Genomic DNA, 15,905 nt, shown 5'->3' on the forward strand with positions numbered 1-15,905 from the left:
GCTGGACATGCAAATTTCAGACTTGCATGTGGAGGTTTGGTAGAGATAAGTTGTTTTTTTAAACATTAGTGATACTTTTCAAAAGCATTTTTAATTCTCAGTACTACTGAATCCAGCCACAGGAAAAGCAAACTGAACTATAAAAATGTAAATCCCATGAGCCTCCCCTGGCATCTCTTGATTGTCCATGAGAGTTTTGATTTCAGTAGTGCAACTGGATCTGGGGTGGTTTTCCAGCTGCTTATTCAATGGCAGCTTTCCTTGGAGCTCCTCCCCAGAGAGCAGGAGGCAGGTAGCAAGCACTGGAAGTGTGACACACCAGAAGCTGTACAGAGATGCTTGGTGGGGGTTCCAAATTAGATCCTTGATAATGACCCCCACACAAGCAGACAGGAGTCCCTCTGGGACCAAATGCTGTTACTCTATGCACTTGCTTGTGCCTTCTCATTCTCTATTTCTGTGTTCTGGCACACTAGGATTTTACCTCTTCAAGTGGTGACGCATCCCTTTCTTCAAGCTGCCTTACATCTGCTGTGCTGTTATGTACACATGGACTCTGTGGCACTGTTCTTCTCCACCCTCACCAGCCTAAGCTGGATCATGCTCCTCGTTACAGCACTAATTGTGCGGGGGTCTCTCCTGCAGCAGGCACCTTGCTGGTCTGCCCTGGTGCGTGCAGGAGGACACAAGGAATGAACTGTGATTGCATTGTCATGGGTCAGGTCACTACTTGCAGTCCTGTTCAGCTTGTTCTGGGTCATTGCAGCAAAGTGATGGGATTCACCCTGTGCTTCCTCCCATAGGCCAGTGAGAGGCATGTCCACTTTGTGATATCGCGGCAGACCAGAGAGCAGCCACCCGACATCTTGCAGGAGACGGGATGGATTTACAGCAGCAGCCCCCAGCCCTGTCCTGCTGAGAGGATCAGTGCCAGTAAGGTGAGGACACATCTGCTCTGCTGTCCTTGGGAGAGGGGACCTTTTTGTGGCTGACTGTGGGTCTCAGGGTAGCCTTTCTGGATCCTGTCACCAGTAGTGTCATGTCTTATTCTGCAATTGAAATATAAAACTGTGCTCCTCATCATTTGTGCTCCAGGAAATGTTTCTTCCCTCACTCAGTTTGAGGTGAGAAGGGGAAGAGAAGGTGGAAGAGGGATGGTGGGGCAGTGGTGTGATGGGCATGGAGCTGGACTTGTGCAGAGACCTGAGCCACACAGGGAAACATGCTTCGTTGACAATAAGAGGTTTATTGCTATATCTCCAACTGAAGAAATGTGTGCAGGAAACAGCTTTCATAGGTTGATCTAAGAGATTCCTATAGGCTTCTTGGAAGTTACAGTAGTTATTAATCTGTTGAATGTTTTTTAAGCTACAAATGCTTTGACCCAGCTCAAGAGCTGGAAGGTCCTCACTGGCCATGCCAAGCGTACCAGTTTTCTGCTGGATTTGGACACCAAATGTGCTGGTTTTGGAAGCTTGTGCTTGACTGTACCACTACTGTATGACCCTAGGGAATGTCATCTTCACAGCAGAAACACTGGGAGTGCCCTCCCCTGCAAGTATCTTGGTATCCAGGTCTTGTCCTTGGACTGAGAAGGACAGGGACAAAGGAGTATGGTGTTGGTCTAGAAAATGGCAGCCTGTGTCAGAGGGGCTCAGGTGCTCTCTTCTGTCTTTTAAAGACTTGCCTGCATTCAGAAAAGTGACTCTGACCCATCTGAAGTCATAATTGTAAGTAGGAGTGATGCCACTCAGACCAAATTAAAGTGCTGTATGGAGGTGCTCCTGATGAGTGGCAGTGGCTTTTGTTTAATACTATGTATTAACTACAGTAGATTGAACATAGTTTTACTGTATGCAAGAACATCCTTGCAGAAATTAATTTCTTTATTTCACTAAATTTAAGTTACATTCCTGGTTAATTTATGTCAATTACTCTGAGTGTCACCCCTACACAAAGCCTCACAAGCTAGTCCTTGGCCCCCTGCACCGGAGGGGTGTCAGCAAAGTAAACAGCAGGGCTGCTTAAATCCATCCTGCCTGATGGGCGGCCAGAAGTGCACCTTAAGAGACCTTTTGGCTGAACCAGATGCCAGATTGGGTACACAACTATCAGCCAGGAGACGAGCCTAGCTCTGCATTACAGATGCATAATGATACTCAATCTTTGCAGGCTTCCTTTAAAAAAACAAACAAAACAAAAACAAAAACAAAACAAAACAAAAAAAACCCACTACATTTATTCAGTGTTTTTAATGAGTAAAAAATATAGCAGTGTATTTTTACTGTTAGTTTCATTTTCTGTGAAGTCTCAGTCCCAGCTCTTGGTAAGGATCAGCAGGAGTTAAATCATGGAGCAGTCAATGCCTGGTAGCCACTGCCCAGTAGCAGTAGTGCCCAGTTAATCATGCATCTGCAAAACATTACTTACTAATGAAGTAATGCTTTCCTTAGGGAGATATGTGTAGGACAGCAATTATATCATGTTGCTGCTATATGATTTCTAGTGATGCTTGGAGCACCTGCTAGTTCTACCATGGAGATCTGATTAATTGATACCATGTGGGACTACACTGCTTGTTTTTCATACACTGCCCCAGATCCCTGCCCCAGGTCCCAAAGATCATTTTCTCTTCCTATATCAAGAGGTATCGGACAAGTCTGGTAAATTCAACATTATCTGGGGGATCTGTAAGCTTAGCAGGTCAGTGTTAACCTTGCAACTGTCCCTCTAAGGCTAAAAAATCATCTTTTGTTGAATAGACCATGGCTTGTGGGGGGATTTCCAGTTTGCCTCAAGAGATGTGCGCCCCACTAGAGCGTGAGTGGGATGCTGTGGGCTTCTGCCCAGTGCCACTGCTGGGGCACTGTCCAGGTAAGATCAGAGCCAGGAAACAAAGCTTGGAGCTACTACCACCTCCCTTTGTCTCTGTGCTGGCAGTGGAGAGCCTGTCTCAGAGAAGATGCTCTGGCAATAGATCTGTAGATCAGTACAGCCAGTGGACGCAATTATCTTCAGACACTGAGGGCTTTTGGGATTATACAATCACTACTGGAGTGTTATTTGCCCTTTTATAGAGTACAAGCATGTCAGTTTGAATTTCTCCTGCTTTTTTGCTGAAGGTTCAACTGAGCATCATTTGCAATTCAAGTTCTTTAAACTCTAAGCTTTGGCAGGCTTAAAATGTTATTTTTTTTTAAAAACAGACATTAGTGCAGGCATAATGCTTGCAGGCCTAGGGTCTGCACAGTGTCCAAGTGCAGCATGTGCTCCTTCTCACACACAAGGCAGCGCAATGCATATTGTCTGCAGTTTACTACCAAGGGAGTTTGCTATGTGTGTGTGGTTTGGTGGATCTGCTACCTGCTGCCATTGGTGGCATTGCTTTATTACATGTGATGGATAGAATTATTGCTAACTGACCTGAATTTTTATGGATTTTAGGTGTTTATTTTTTTCCCTGGCCTCACCTTAGTGGGTGGTGTTAGCATGTCAGGAACACTCTCTTTGAGGGAAGCAGCTCTCATGTACATAAGTATGGGCTACAAGTCTTGCAAGCCTTGCATTTGGTGCCAAGAGTGAACTCCAGCTTCCAGCAGCCACCTTGTTCATACAGGAGCTGAGAAATTACTTTGGGCCAAGCTGTTGCCCCCCCATCAACTTGCATCTGTCCGGAAAGTGTGAGAAGGCAGCTCTTTCAGGCTGGTACGGATGGTAATTGGGCATGTAATGCCACCTCCTTTTGCAGTGGCAGTGATGGGCTGTGTGTGGTGTGCTGGGAGACTTGGGGCCTTGTAAACCATATTCTGGTCTGCAGGGTGGGGGGATGTGGCTTCTGCCTGGATTCAGAAAAGAGATGTCAGGATCACTCTCTTGTGCAGCAGAGGCTGCTGACTAGGGCTGGAATGAAGAAATAGGCCAGATTTAATTTCTTTGAAGTCAGTGGGAACTTTGCCATTAATTAAATAACACTTATTTTTAATTGAAACAGATCTCTTGCTCCACTCTCACTAAATGCCCAGTAATACTTAAGTTGTCCCATTGCTTAAACAGGAGACATTCTGTGGACTTACAAGCAGGTTAGCCTTCAGGTGAAATGCATCTTCCAGAAACAGCTATGTACTTTGCCTTCAAGACATGCATCATGGCTTTGATGTTGTGATAATCTGCTGTAAATATTTATTTTACAGTAAACATACCCCCTGATATTTTTTAAAAAGGAGAAAATGAACTGTTATATTTTTCTTCTGACCTCTGAGGTCGCTTCAAAATGACAGAGGAGGACAATTGTTTGGAAGAGAATGCATCGAAATGCAGTCACTGATAAACACTGCCTTTCAACTGGTTTATTCATTATCAGTGGTCCTTCCAGGAAAGCTCTACGTGTGTTTACTAAAAAAGGCTTTGCTTCACTTTCATCACTAGCTTTGTCTCAACTGAACCACCCTAATTCCTCTCTATCTGAAGCCATGTAAAAGGACGTGGAGAGAGCAGCTTCAAAGGAAAACTGATCCTACGTGTTTGAGTATACAACTACCACTGCTTTTATGATTCTTTGCTGAAATGTAACAGGACAATTTGTTTGCCAGCACTGTTCAGAAAGCACTGATTCCTCAAAACTAGAGCCCTGTCTGGCTTATCAGCCAGCATTTGTGGTGCCTGGGACATGATGGACATGGCACAAGAAACAGGATTGCTCGGGTTCAACCTAAATCAAAATTGCATATTTTGTTACAGAACTACGAACTGTGTTGTTGTGAAAATTAGTAGTGCCCTTCCACCATTCACTTCAGGAAGTGACTATTTCCTGACAAAAAGCCATTCCCTTTCAAGGGGGAGAAAGGGCAACATTTTTTTTTGTGCAAACTTGGATGAAATGTTAAGTTTAGTTTGCACAGACACAGAACTCTACTGTGTTTAAAACATTTATACCTTGAAGACAAATGTGGTCTTTGGAATGATTGAAATGTGCTGTATTGGTACATCCATGTTCTATAAAGAAGAATGTCATAAAGCCTCAGAAATGTTTAGGTTCAGTTGGAAGCTGTAGACCCAATGACTCTGACACAGTGCCCATGTGCTGCACACAGAGGTTGGTGTGTCCAAACAGCTGCCTCAGCTTGCTGTTACTTGCAGTGATGAAGAGATCTTTTTCACCAATTTCTTTGCCTTTTTGTTCCCAAGGGTCTGCGGCTTCCCCAAAGATGAAGCCATTCCAGCACTATGTATAAGCAAGCACTCCACATCGCTGTCCCTGCACCACAGAATTCTCACCCAGGCTGTTCCTTTTTCCTCCCTATTCCCATGTAACTCTGTTGCTGCTCTTTCCCTTCCTCCACCTTGGTGGTGGCAGCAGCACAGGCCCGCCTGCTCCTCTTTCTGCTCTGCTGGCACAGGAATCGAGGTGGGATGTCGTTGTGGGATCTGAAATTGATTGGAGGAGATTAATGTGGCTTTAAATGAGATTTATAGATTATTTTTGCATCTCATGAGTGTGAGGTCATGCTTGTGAATGAGAAGGGGGCAGGGGTTGCATGTGAAATACATTTAGCAGCTATTCTAGCTCCAAGAGGGCTTCTGCAAGAGGAGTATGGTTCTTCATAGCCTGATAATTACAGAAGCGAGGAATAGTGGTGGTCCTAGCTGGTCTTAGCATCAACAACTTTTCTTTCTTCTTTTTAATTGTTCTTCATATTTATATTTCAAAGATCTACTCCTCAGAGTTTCATGGCTAAGACACTTTCGAGTTCGGTGGGGGCTGTCTGACTTTAAGGTGTGGGTTATTTTGGCTGTACCTCTGGCTCTGCAGAACCTAAGCCCAGGAGTGGCAGGCAGCTGTCAAGTACTTTGGTATTCCTTAAATATTTCCTGGTGAATACTTGCTTCAGTAGAAATTGATTAAGCTGTCAGGGGGTCTCCTTGCCCACCGTGTTTGTTGTTGCTGTTTTTGCCATCACAGAGCACTCTTCACACTGTCACCTGTCATGAGAAGGTGGTGGCTGTCAGGAAAGATCACACAGAATCACTGGGAATGACTGTGGCAGGCGGAGCAACAAACCGAGAATGGGATTTGCCTATCTATGTGATAAGCGTTGAACCAGGAGGAGTTATCAGCAGAGACAGCAGGATAAAAACAGGTAAAAAGATGGGGATCTTGGCAGCCTGCTTTAATTCAAAGGGTTCCTTCAAAAAGCAGGGATAGTGCAGAACCATCATGCCCTGACACTTTCAGCTTCCCAGAGGCTTCTGTTGGGAGGCGGCAGACCAGAGGGTCTCAAGTCAGCCCCCAAAAAAGTAATAATTCACAGCAACAACCACCTCTGAGAAGGGAAATGTAGGCGTATTGTGGTAGGAAAAGCCTGCACCACTATCTCCTAACTGCTGAAATCTTCATTATGCAACATTTGTGATTGTTCTGTGTTTTTTTATGTACATTTCTGAGCTTGGTTGTCATATAATTTATGAGCTCTAAGAGAGATAGCTGAGCAGAATTCCCATCATATATGAAGTAATGCTAATGTCTTGTGGCTCAACATCTTGCCTAAAAACTTTGGCTTTGTACCTCCATTTGGCTTTTGATGCAATCAGAGGCATTCATGGATTCTCGCCCTCCATGAGCACAAGCCATCCGGAGCAAGTTGAGGTATATTTTTTCAGTCTTTTTTTGCAGGAACTGATAGAGGGCAAAGGAATGGTGACGGATGCCACTGTTCTGGGGGTGCTATGTCTTCTCAGCTTCACCTGGTTACACTGTCCCGAAGCTGCAGGGAATTTCTTACTGCACAGAAGGAATTACTCTGCTCCTCACAGCACCAGGACAGTCAGAACAAGGAGAGAATTGGTCTTTTTGAGCCCTGCAGCCTACCCCAGCCTATGTAGGGATCTCATTTTGCAAGAACTGTAGCTTCTCCTCATGCGTGTGACAACACAACAGGAGCAAACAGGCAGGTTTTCCCCTCTTCTCCTGCTGGGAAATAACTGCCTCTCAGTGGGATGCATTTTCCAAAAAATAAAAAAAATATTTAAAAAAATAGATTCATTGTGAGGCAGACAACTCAGCATGGAAAATTCAGCCTGGTTAATTTGATAAAATTGAAAACAAATGAATACATGATGTTACAACAGTACCATAGGCTTCCAAGGTTTTGAGCAGCCTTAAGAGTTTTGCTTGCCTCCCGGGGCAGACCACAGGAGAGGTTCACTCAGCAGTGCTGGGACTGCCAGCACGGGGGATGCAGATGGGTGCTGTGAGAGCACCCCAGATTTGAAGAGGGGTGTTCCTCTGCAAGGACAACCACAGCGCTTATGGGATGTAGGTCAGGTGGTGCCATCAACAGCTTCATTGGACAGCAAGCTCTTAGATCTGGATTTTGCTTGTTATCAATGGGGACGCATCTAAGCAACACCAGCAGGGTCTTTTCAACCATCTCTTTTTATCACAGGTGACATCCTCTTGAACGTGAACGGGATCGACCTGACAGGGGTCAGCCGGAACGAGGCTGTGGCCCTGCTGAAAAACACCAGCTCTTCAGTGGTGCTCAAGGCCCTGGAGATGAGGACATGTGATGGCCAGGAGCGCAGCGAGGCTGCCGAGCACAGCGAGTGGTCGCCGTCCTGGGTGACGTGGCTGGGGCTGCCCCGGTGAGTCCGGCTGCGGCCGCCTCTCGCTGAAGGGGAGTGGGAGGAAAGATTTGTGTTCTCTGGCAGTTCTCTTTTTTGGCTTGATTCATTGCCCTGACATGTTAATTAAATCCAGGCTCCGTCACAGACTTTCCTCTAAATACCTCCCCTTTGTAAGTGGGTATGTGTACATGGAAAATTAGACACGCAGATCCCCTCGCAAGGGAGGGAAGTATCCTGAGTTGTTCCAGTCCTGAAAACGTATCTGGCACTTAGGGAGTGAGAGGAAGAACTTGTATGGAGGCCTTGGCTCGACCACCCTGCAGAAGGCAGAGCTGCCCCTCCTGCTGCTCCCAAGCTGCACAGCCTTCATTCTCCCTTGCCAAAGGCAGCTGGATTGTTTGGCTTTGCCCAGATGTTGCACAGTGCATACAGTTGGCCAGCATCTCCAAATCACCTCTCTTCACCCCACCCCCGACTGGAAGAAGCACATTTGTCACACGCAGGAAGCAGCTGTGTTGTCCTTTCAGAAAGGATAATGAAAGCCACGTCGCATGCCGTGAAGTTCTCTCCCAGTTGGTGCACACAGTGTATACCTGCAGCTTCAGAGACATTTTGTGAAGTACAAACTGAGGACGTGCTGCGAGTCTACGGATGCAAAACCCTCCTTCCCCAGCCTCAAAGAATGAAGATTTCAGACTACTAGCTATTTCCACCCGTATTCCTGAAGCCAGTGGAGGTTCAGAAAACCTCTTTCTCTTGTGAGAAGAAAGAGTCTGCAGCACAGCTGGGCCTTGCTCAAATTCAGGACATGACCTCACCTTCCCACTTGCACAGAGATTCGATGCTCTTCCTCCTCTTGCCTTGAGCAATGTTGAGTTCCTTCACCTTGCAGCAAGCTCTGCTTTGATGGCCAAGTGGTGCCTTGCATGGATGTGCTCTGTGAGCCCATCTAAAGCTAATACCTTCGTCTAGAGCAGGCTGGTTGTATGCCTGTCACCAATGGAGGAGAGGTTCCTCCTGCAGTGGAGTGGACTGAACTCTTATTACTGTGAAGGAAAAGCAGTAACAAGGAAAAGCAGAAAACCAATAGCCTATCACTGGCTCCCCCAGGAATGGTGAACTCCTCTCTCCCAGTCGTTCTGCAGGCAGGCAGAAATAGTGAGGTTATCTCTCCTGCTTGCTTCCTCTGCGTTCCTGAGTGTGACCACTGCATTTTTACAGGTGATAACATGCAGCACTGGAGCATGAGTAATGTTCCCTGTAGAGAAGGAGGCAAGCAGAGCAGGCTTTGTGATGCTGAGTCCTGCCTCCAAGTCTATAGCTAAATGGGCACAAGCGATGCACCCTGCTGCTTCTGGTGTCAGTGCACCTTTGCTCTGTTGCATAGACAGCCTGAACTGCCTGCTTTTCATCTCCTACCCACAGCTGCCCGAAGTTCCCACGTCCTCATTGAGGTGACTGAGGTGAAGGACAGAGCTCCACAGTGCTGCAGACTCGCACCTGGTATTCCCATCCATCAGTAGTGCTTTGAAGTGTGTGAGGAAAAGGGAGGTATCTTTTTCTTCATTTAAAAGCAGTATCTGAGGTCCCTCTATCCCCCCTTCCAAAGGCTGCATGTGTGAAGCCATTACCACCCGTCTAGTCTGAAGGAATCCGCCCCAGTGTCAGCAAGCTTGCAAACAGGAAGCTCATTGTGCTTTCAGCCCAGCTGCAATGGCAAGCACACTGTGGCCTTTCTTTGCCAACCCGGGGCAGGGCATTAGTATGCTGGTCCAGCATGCCGGTCCCACCACCAGGCTGAGATAGGGGCCAGAGTTGGGCAGGAGTGATGGTAACAAAGGTGTACTTCATCCTCAGCAGGAGATGGTTGGTGCACGTGAGGATCAGATCTGGATTTGTTCATTACGTACAGTTGGAGTTTTCACTTTCCCCCCCACAGTGCATGCTCATATGAAAGTATCATATGAGCTCGTTTTCCTCCAATCTGAGCATTCAGCCTTTCCCTATCTGCCCTTCAGTGTGCTTTCGGCAAGGATCACAGCCCAACTGATTTTGAGGTATTTCCATAAGTCCCATGGATTTCCAAGCTGGTACAGAAAATGATTCTCCATTCATACACACTTCAAACAGGCCTGTCTGAGTAAAGGTGCCTGGTGTGCAATCAAGGAGCAAGGAGCATGAAGTAAAACCATACCATTTACCAGAGAGACTGCTCCAAAGTGCCTGCATCTAAGTACAACTGAAACAGCTGGTGGTAAGGTAGCAATGTCAAAATCATCACTGTATGAGATCACGTGAGGTACTCGGGAAGATGGACAGTACATACCTATGTGAGAAAAACTTCTGGATCCAGTCAGTAGCAGCAGAATCAGACAGACAGGTTATCTGTCCTCACTGAAGCTCACAGCCTTAGAAAAGCTGTCCTGCACAATTCAATGTTTGCGGAACTCACTTGAATTTTGGCAGTCTTAATATTGGCCTCAATAGCTTTTCTCTGTGATTTGGTAGTACGTAAACAACTTCTCTGTTCTTTCTGTAGCACGGTCCAGCACAGGGTGGTTATAAAATAGACACACATGTGAATCTGACATCTGTCAAAACTTGGACTGCATGGGCGCAGGGGCTGCGGGCTGTAGGAAACAGTGATGCAGAAACGTAAGCACTCTAGCCTGGAGACTTATTTCAGGATAGCTAATTTAATTTTTTGTTGTTGAGTAAGACAGGTCACGTTTATTGTTGGAGGGAAATGTTGTTAAGAATGCACAGAGTAAATAATGTGCAGCAGCTGGTGAAAAGCATTTCCCCGGCCCTGTGACATTTCTCCCGCTCCAGCTTGTGTTCCTGCTCTCCTTTCTTTTCTCTCCTTACGTTTCCTTCCCCAGCTAGCACTTAAAAATACTTTATAGATCATCCTGTCATAACATTTACAAGCGTTAGTACTTCACACGAGTGCTTTTGTTCATCTGCAAAGTGAGACGAGAAAGACAGGAGTTGGCCAAAGTCATTCTGCAAACCAGGGGTAGTACTGCGCCTAAAACATGGAGCTGGGAGGGAAGTTCTTCCAAATTAACTCCCTCCAGGCTCCGACGGGTGCAATTCTCAAACTTCGCTCCACTCAGGTGCCAGATGCTCCCCTGTTGCAGGCAGGAGGAAGTGACCTGTTTTTCCAACCTTATTGCTGCTGTTCTTCTGCTGCCAGGTTGGCTTTGACTCCCAGATCATGGGGCTGCCTACGCTTTGTAACAGGAGGAAACTGTACATTGCTGTAGAAAACAGGCCATTTTAAACTCCTTGTGCAGCAGTAACTGATGCTTGGATGTGACATTTCTTATGATAGGTCTGTGTCTAGGCTGCTTATCCTCAAGGCTCAAATCTGAGGCAGCTCACACGTAAATTATTCCTTGTCCTCAGCTTTTTGACCACTGGCATGCTTACAGATAGCAGCAAAAAAACTGCAAACAGCTTTACTCCCAGACAGAGGGTAGTTCACTTTGGACTACTTGCAGTTTAGTGGGTTATGGTAGCTTAACTGGGTCAGATCAGTTGGGTTGGGGGTCACCACCACAGAAAACTAATCTACTCAGGCACACTAAGCATCTTCAGCTGACGTAAATACTTTCTCATTTTCTCTCTGCGGCACTTCTTGCTTGCCTTGATTACTATGCAGCTGGAAAGAGCCAAATGAAATACCTCCCTTCAGGCTGCTCTTTGCTCAGTACACTGAAGGAACAGCCTGGCATGTAGCTTGGCATCCCATGTGCTGGGCTCCTGGCATCACTTTCATGTCCCCAGCAGCATTGATGAATGGCTTATGAGTGGCACGCTGCCGTGTTTGTGCCCTGTAGCCTATAGGTGAAACTCCATTTTGAAGGGGCAATAGGTGGAATGGGACCTTGGGGCAGGACATAGGGGTCCATCTCCAGAACAAAACAGCCATGCTGACGACAGGTGGTTTCAGGACTGACTTCAGGTAAGTAGGAGTGATTTTCTGCTCTGGTTTCAGCAAGTCCCTGCAAATCTGCATAGTAGGAACATCACCAGATGATCAGAAACTGTTGCACTGAAATTAATTCAAAAAATACTGGAGCAAGATGTATCTCGTTCTTCCTAAAGGAAATGAAAGTTTGGTGCTCTGTAACATCAGAACATTGGTTTATTCTGATTCAAGGTATTGTGCAAGGGCAATGGGCGACTGAAACTCAGCCACTGCATTAAAGAAAAATACCTTTTGGCTTGGTAATTAGGTACAGCACATGCTAATGCTGGCAAGCATCCTTCATTTCACTTACATCTAGCATAGTTCTTTATAGCACGTGTTTGTGCCTTCCAGACTGATGGAAACTGTGTAGCTGTTGTTTTTACAGAATGTTGTACACAGTGCATGTCTTCACTGTGTCCTCTCCTCATGTCTTCACCTGCTTGACAGTTTTTCTGTAGCATACAGATTTAACCTTCCAGTTTCCTTAGGTAAAGACCATCATGCTGGGCAGCAGAGCCCCTGTCCCTCAAACCAACACGGCATAATAGCACTACCAGCTGGGCCCTGGCACTGCTTGGTCATGACCTTGATAAGTACCATCAAACACAGAGGTCCTGAGTGATTTTGCACATTTAAGTCCACAGATGGTAAAGTACTAATGCCTGGCTGCTGAGGAAAGAAAAAAAAAGAAGTCACCTGTTTCTTACATTAGCAGCCAGTGAATGCCTGCACAAACATTATATACCTACCATCCTGGCAGCAGGTGAATATTTGTAGGCCCTGGGGGATTAATTGATTACTACTATAAAATCCTGCTGTGAACACAGCAAAAGCATTATTTGGCAAAATTTAAAAACACTAGACGTAGTGGTCTCTGAGATAAGGTTATTAATCCTTCTATGGAAGAAAGGTCAGCTGTTTCTTAGAAACCTGAAGTGTTTCTGAATAGAGCTTGTTGCAGTTTTTGCTGTAGGCCACCATGTCCGTTTGGATGTGGAATAGCAAAAGGATTTTCAGGCTTTTCAGTCATTCCTGGGCAAACTGGTAATGATGAGTGGATTAAGAATTAAGGACAGTCTCTGTTGTTCTGCAACTAATTTATTTTGTTCTAATGGGTTAAAATGAAGAGGCATTCTAAGTAATGCACTCGTGAGCCATACGCAAAATTTAAGAGTCTAATCCCCACGCTGCTCTTACTTCCCCCTATTCTTTGTTTCAGCTAAGCATTGAATAAGCATAACCTGGTTGATGCCCCATCCCTGGAGACTTTTCAAGGCTGGATCAGGCCCTGGGCAACCTGAACTAGCTGTGATGTCCCTGTTCATTGCAGGGGAGTTGGACTAGAGGCAGGCTGCAGCTCACTTAGCAAAAATACTGATAGTTGTTACAGTCTGTTTCCAACAGCAGACTCAGTACTCCAGTGGACTGACTGAAATGAATGGGATCTGCTCATCCTCCGTGCTCCAACTCACCATGTTGCTTGGCAAGAAAAGCTCAGGATTCCTTCTTCCTGGAGTAGTTCTTTGTGTGATCTCTGCCACTGCTGTAATTCTGGCACAATGCATTGGCCTTGGATTTTTGTTTAGTTCTCAATCCCTGGCTACTTTTGATACAATTAATCACACAGAAGATAAAAGCAGTCACTGGATTGTATGAGGCAAATGAAATACAGTTTCTAGAATTACAGCTTACAAATATTAAATCCAGTCTGAGAGCGTTTTCATCACTTTCAGTCGTAACTAAAACATTTCCATTAAATCTTACCATGTGAACCAACTGATTTATTATTTTAAATTCAAGATGAGCTAGTTGTTTCACTTCTAGCATAACGGGTAGTGGAAAGCAGCACTGAAGTAAAGAAGGAAACAGCAAGTGTTTACTGCAAGGGAACTTCGCTGTTATTTCACATCTTCAAAACACTGTATGAGCATATGAAGAGGCAGATGCCTCATTAATCCAGAGTTAGCTGCAAGACATTCAATCAGACTGCTTTGTTTCAGGTATTTGTACAGCTGCAAAGAAATTGTATTACGAAGAAATACATCCGGGAGCCTCGGCTTCAGCATTGTGGGAGGCTACGAAGAACACAGTGGAAACAAACCTTTCTTTATCAAATCCATTGTTGGGGGAACACCAGCATACAACGATGGAAGAATCAGGTAATGGGAAATGCTACTTCTCACTAGGTTGTCTTTCATCCAGATTTTTTAAACAAGGTTTGCTTGAATGCTGTGAACGGGGAAGTAAAAGGAATCCCCTGACAGATAGGAAGACAAGCATATTTCATATTAACAAATTAAAAATTTCTAGTGAGCTCAGTGGAGCACAGAATTAAGCTCTGAAAACAGGACACGTGTTCTGAACTTAAACAGACTTACTTTCATTGTAGAGTATTTCTGGATGGCTTTCTTAGCAATCTCTAGTATAAGTAAAAGATGCATCAGTTTGATTTCTAGGGCAATAAAAAGAATGCCAGCAGAGGAGCTGTTCTACACCCCCAGCTCAAATAAAAGCCAAACCAAACAACAAAACCATCCAACCACAATACTACGTAGTCTTTAAAAGGTGATTATAAAAAGGAGGGGAATCAACTTTTTCCTTGGGTAGACAGTGACAGGACACTGCTCTGTGCTGCTCTGTTCCCTTATTCATGAACAGCGGTGAGCCTGAAAATAACGGTGACACTTCTCCTACCCAATGAATGGACATACTTTGGCACTGTCCAAGGAGAAGTGCCCTTGTTTAATGTTCTCATATTTTGCCTTTTGTTTTTTCAGATGTGGAGATATCCTCCTCGCTGTCAATGGCAGAAACACATCAGGAATGATGCACGCCTGCTTGGCAAGGATGCTCAAAGAACTAAAAGGAAAAATTACTCTCACGATTGCCTCCTGGCCTGGCACTTTTTTATAAAACAAATCTTCATGGAGATCTCAAGAAGTAATTTAACACAGAAGAAAGGCAAACAAAAACAAGAAACACTACAGCTGTCAGCCATCTTTGCTTTTTGGGAGGCCAAATATGTGTTTATAAAGAAATGGTTTGTGAAATTTCAACCTGCATGTCAAGAAAAGCCAAGTTTAGACAAAGCAAAGGCACGTGTCAAAGAATCACTTTAGAGTGATTTAAGCTACAGACTTAAGTTATTCCTTCCCCATGTCCACAAGTTTTTTTTTTTTGCTTTTTTTTATATATCTATTTAATGCATTATAATAATAATGAAATTCAGGGAGCAGCACCTCCTGCTCACCCACTTTATTTTGATTTAGGAAAAGAAATCCCTGAATAACCTATGGAAAAAATCTTTGCAATTTTTCTAATTGCAAAAATCAGGTGAAGATTTTTATCCAACACATGAATAGCACTTTGGTTATGTGTACCTTTTTGGGTCAGCATGAAGCTGATATTTTGAAGACTTTCAAGTACCCTTTGTTATTCTGTAAAACTGTGAATTTCTAAAATTATTAAAAATAACTGTAACTGTGTACTTGTACAGATGTTATTTGCATCCAAAAGAAAATGAACCGGTACCCTGATGACAAAGTGTAACTTCTGCTGTGCTGCCGTACCAATCTCACTTGTCACTGTGCTAGAAGGTAAAAAGTGATGATGGACTTGTTATTTTTTTCTTAAAATAGTTCTTTGCCTTTCTCTGCAAGATGCTCATTTTTCAAACTCTTATTTTTTTTTCCTCCTAAAAGCCAGCAATGCGGAGAGGCTGTGTTTGTTCATCTTTATCACGTTAGGCACAGCTGTCCCCGAGCACGGAGACTAAAATGAACTTTCTCTTAAGCCACTGAAAAGCAGCAGGGATGATTATGCAGTTTAATTCTTCTTTACGCGCCCACACAAACCAGATGTAATTACCAAGTGTATGATCACCACACTCACTCAGTGTTCCCTCAGACTGAGGACAGTCTGCACCTTTCCCCTTCCCTCTTGTTCTCATTACGCTTCAGTATAAAGCTCTTGAAGAGTATGCAATTTTCTTCCTGTCCCTGCAGTAAAGGATGATCTTTTCAAATGTGACCTCCAAAAGCGACACTGAACTCACACTGTTCCAGATGTTGGTGTATAATAAAGTGAGTGCACACTGCTTCTAAAGCCAGCAGAAGAATGACCTTCCCACCGGCTCACGAAAAAAGGAGACGATCAAATACAAAGAGTTTGAAATCCCTACACGTGTTCAAAGAGCACCATTTTCAAGCTGTAAGATGTTTTCGCCATGCTTCTTAAAAGTGAAAGTCAGCCCAGGAATCTTAATCTGAAAAATTTATTCTTTTATTTTCCAAAAAAAAAAAAA

At 44.6% G+C, this 15,905-nt stretch overlaps 1 protein-coding gene across 15 annotated transcripts in view; it reads left to right on the top strand.

The window, feature by feature from the left end:
• Positions 1–15,848, top strand: part of LNX1 (ligand of numb-protein X 1) — a 104,680-nt gene extending 88,832 nt beyond the window's left edge. For all 15 annotated transcript variants that reach the window (XM_048943198.1, XM_048943187.1, XM_048943200.1 and 12 more), the window contains 5 exons: positions 804–938; positions 5,960–6,137; positions 7,443–7,641; positions 13,603–13,761; positions 14,380–15,848. In XM_048943198.1, the coding sequence (XP_048799155.1) occupies positions 804–938; positions 5,960–6,137; positions 7,443–7,641; positions 13,603–13,761; positions 14,380–14,515 (807 nt within the window). In that variant the 3' untranslated portion in view covers positions 14,516–15,848. The remainder of the gene's footprint in view (positions 1–803; positions 939–5,959; positions 6,138–7,442; positions 7,642–13,602; positions 13,762–14,379) is intronic.
• The last annotated feature ends 57 nt before the right edge of the window (positions 15,849–15,905 follow it).

This window comes from Lagopus muta, chromosome 4 (assembly GCF_023343835.1).
Source record: "Lagopus muta isolate bLagMut1 chromosome 4, bLagMut1 primary, whole genome shotgun sequence".
Lineage (NCBI taxonomy): Eukaryota > Metazoa > Chordata > Aves > Galliformes > Phasianidae > Lagopus > Lagopus muta.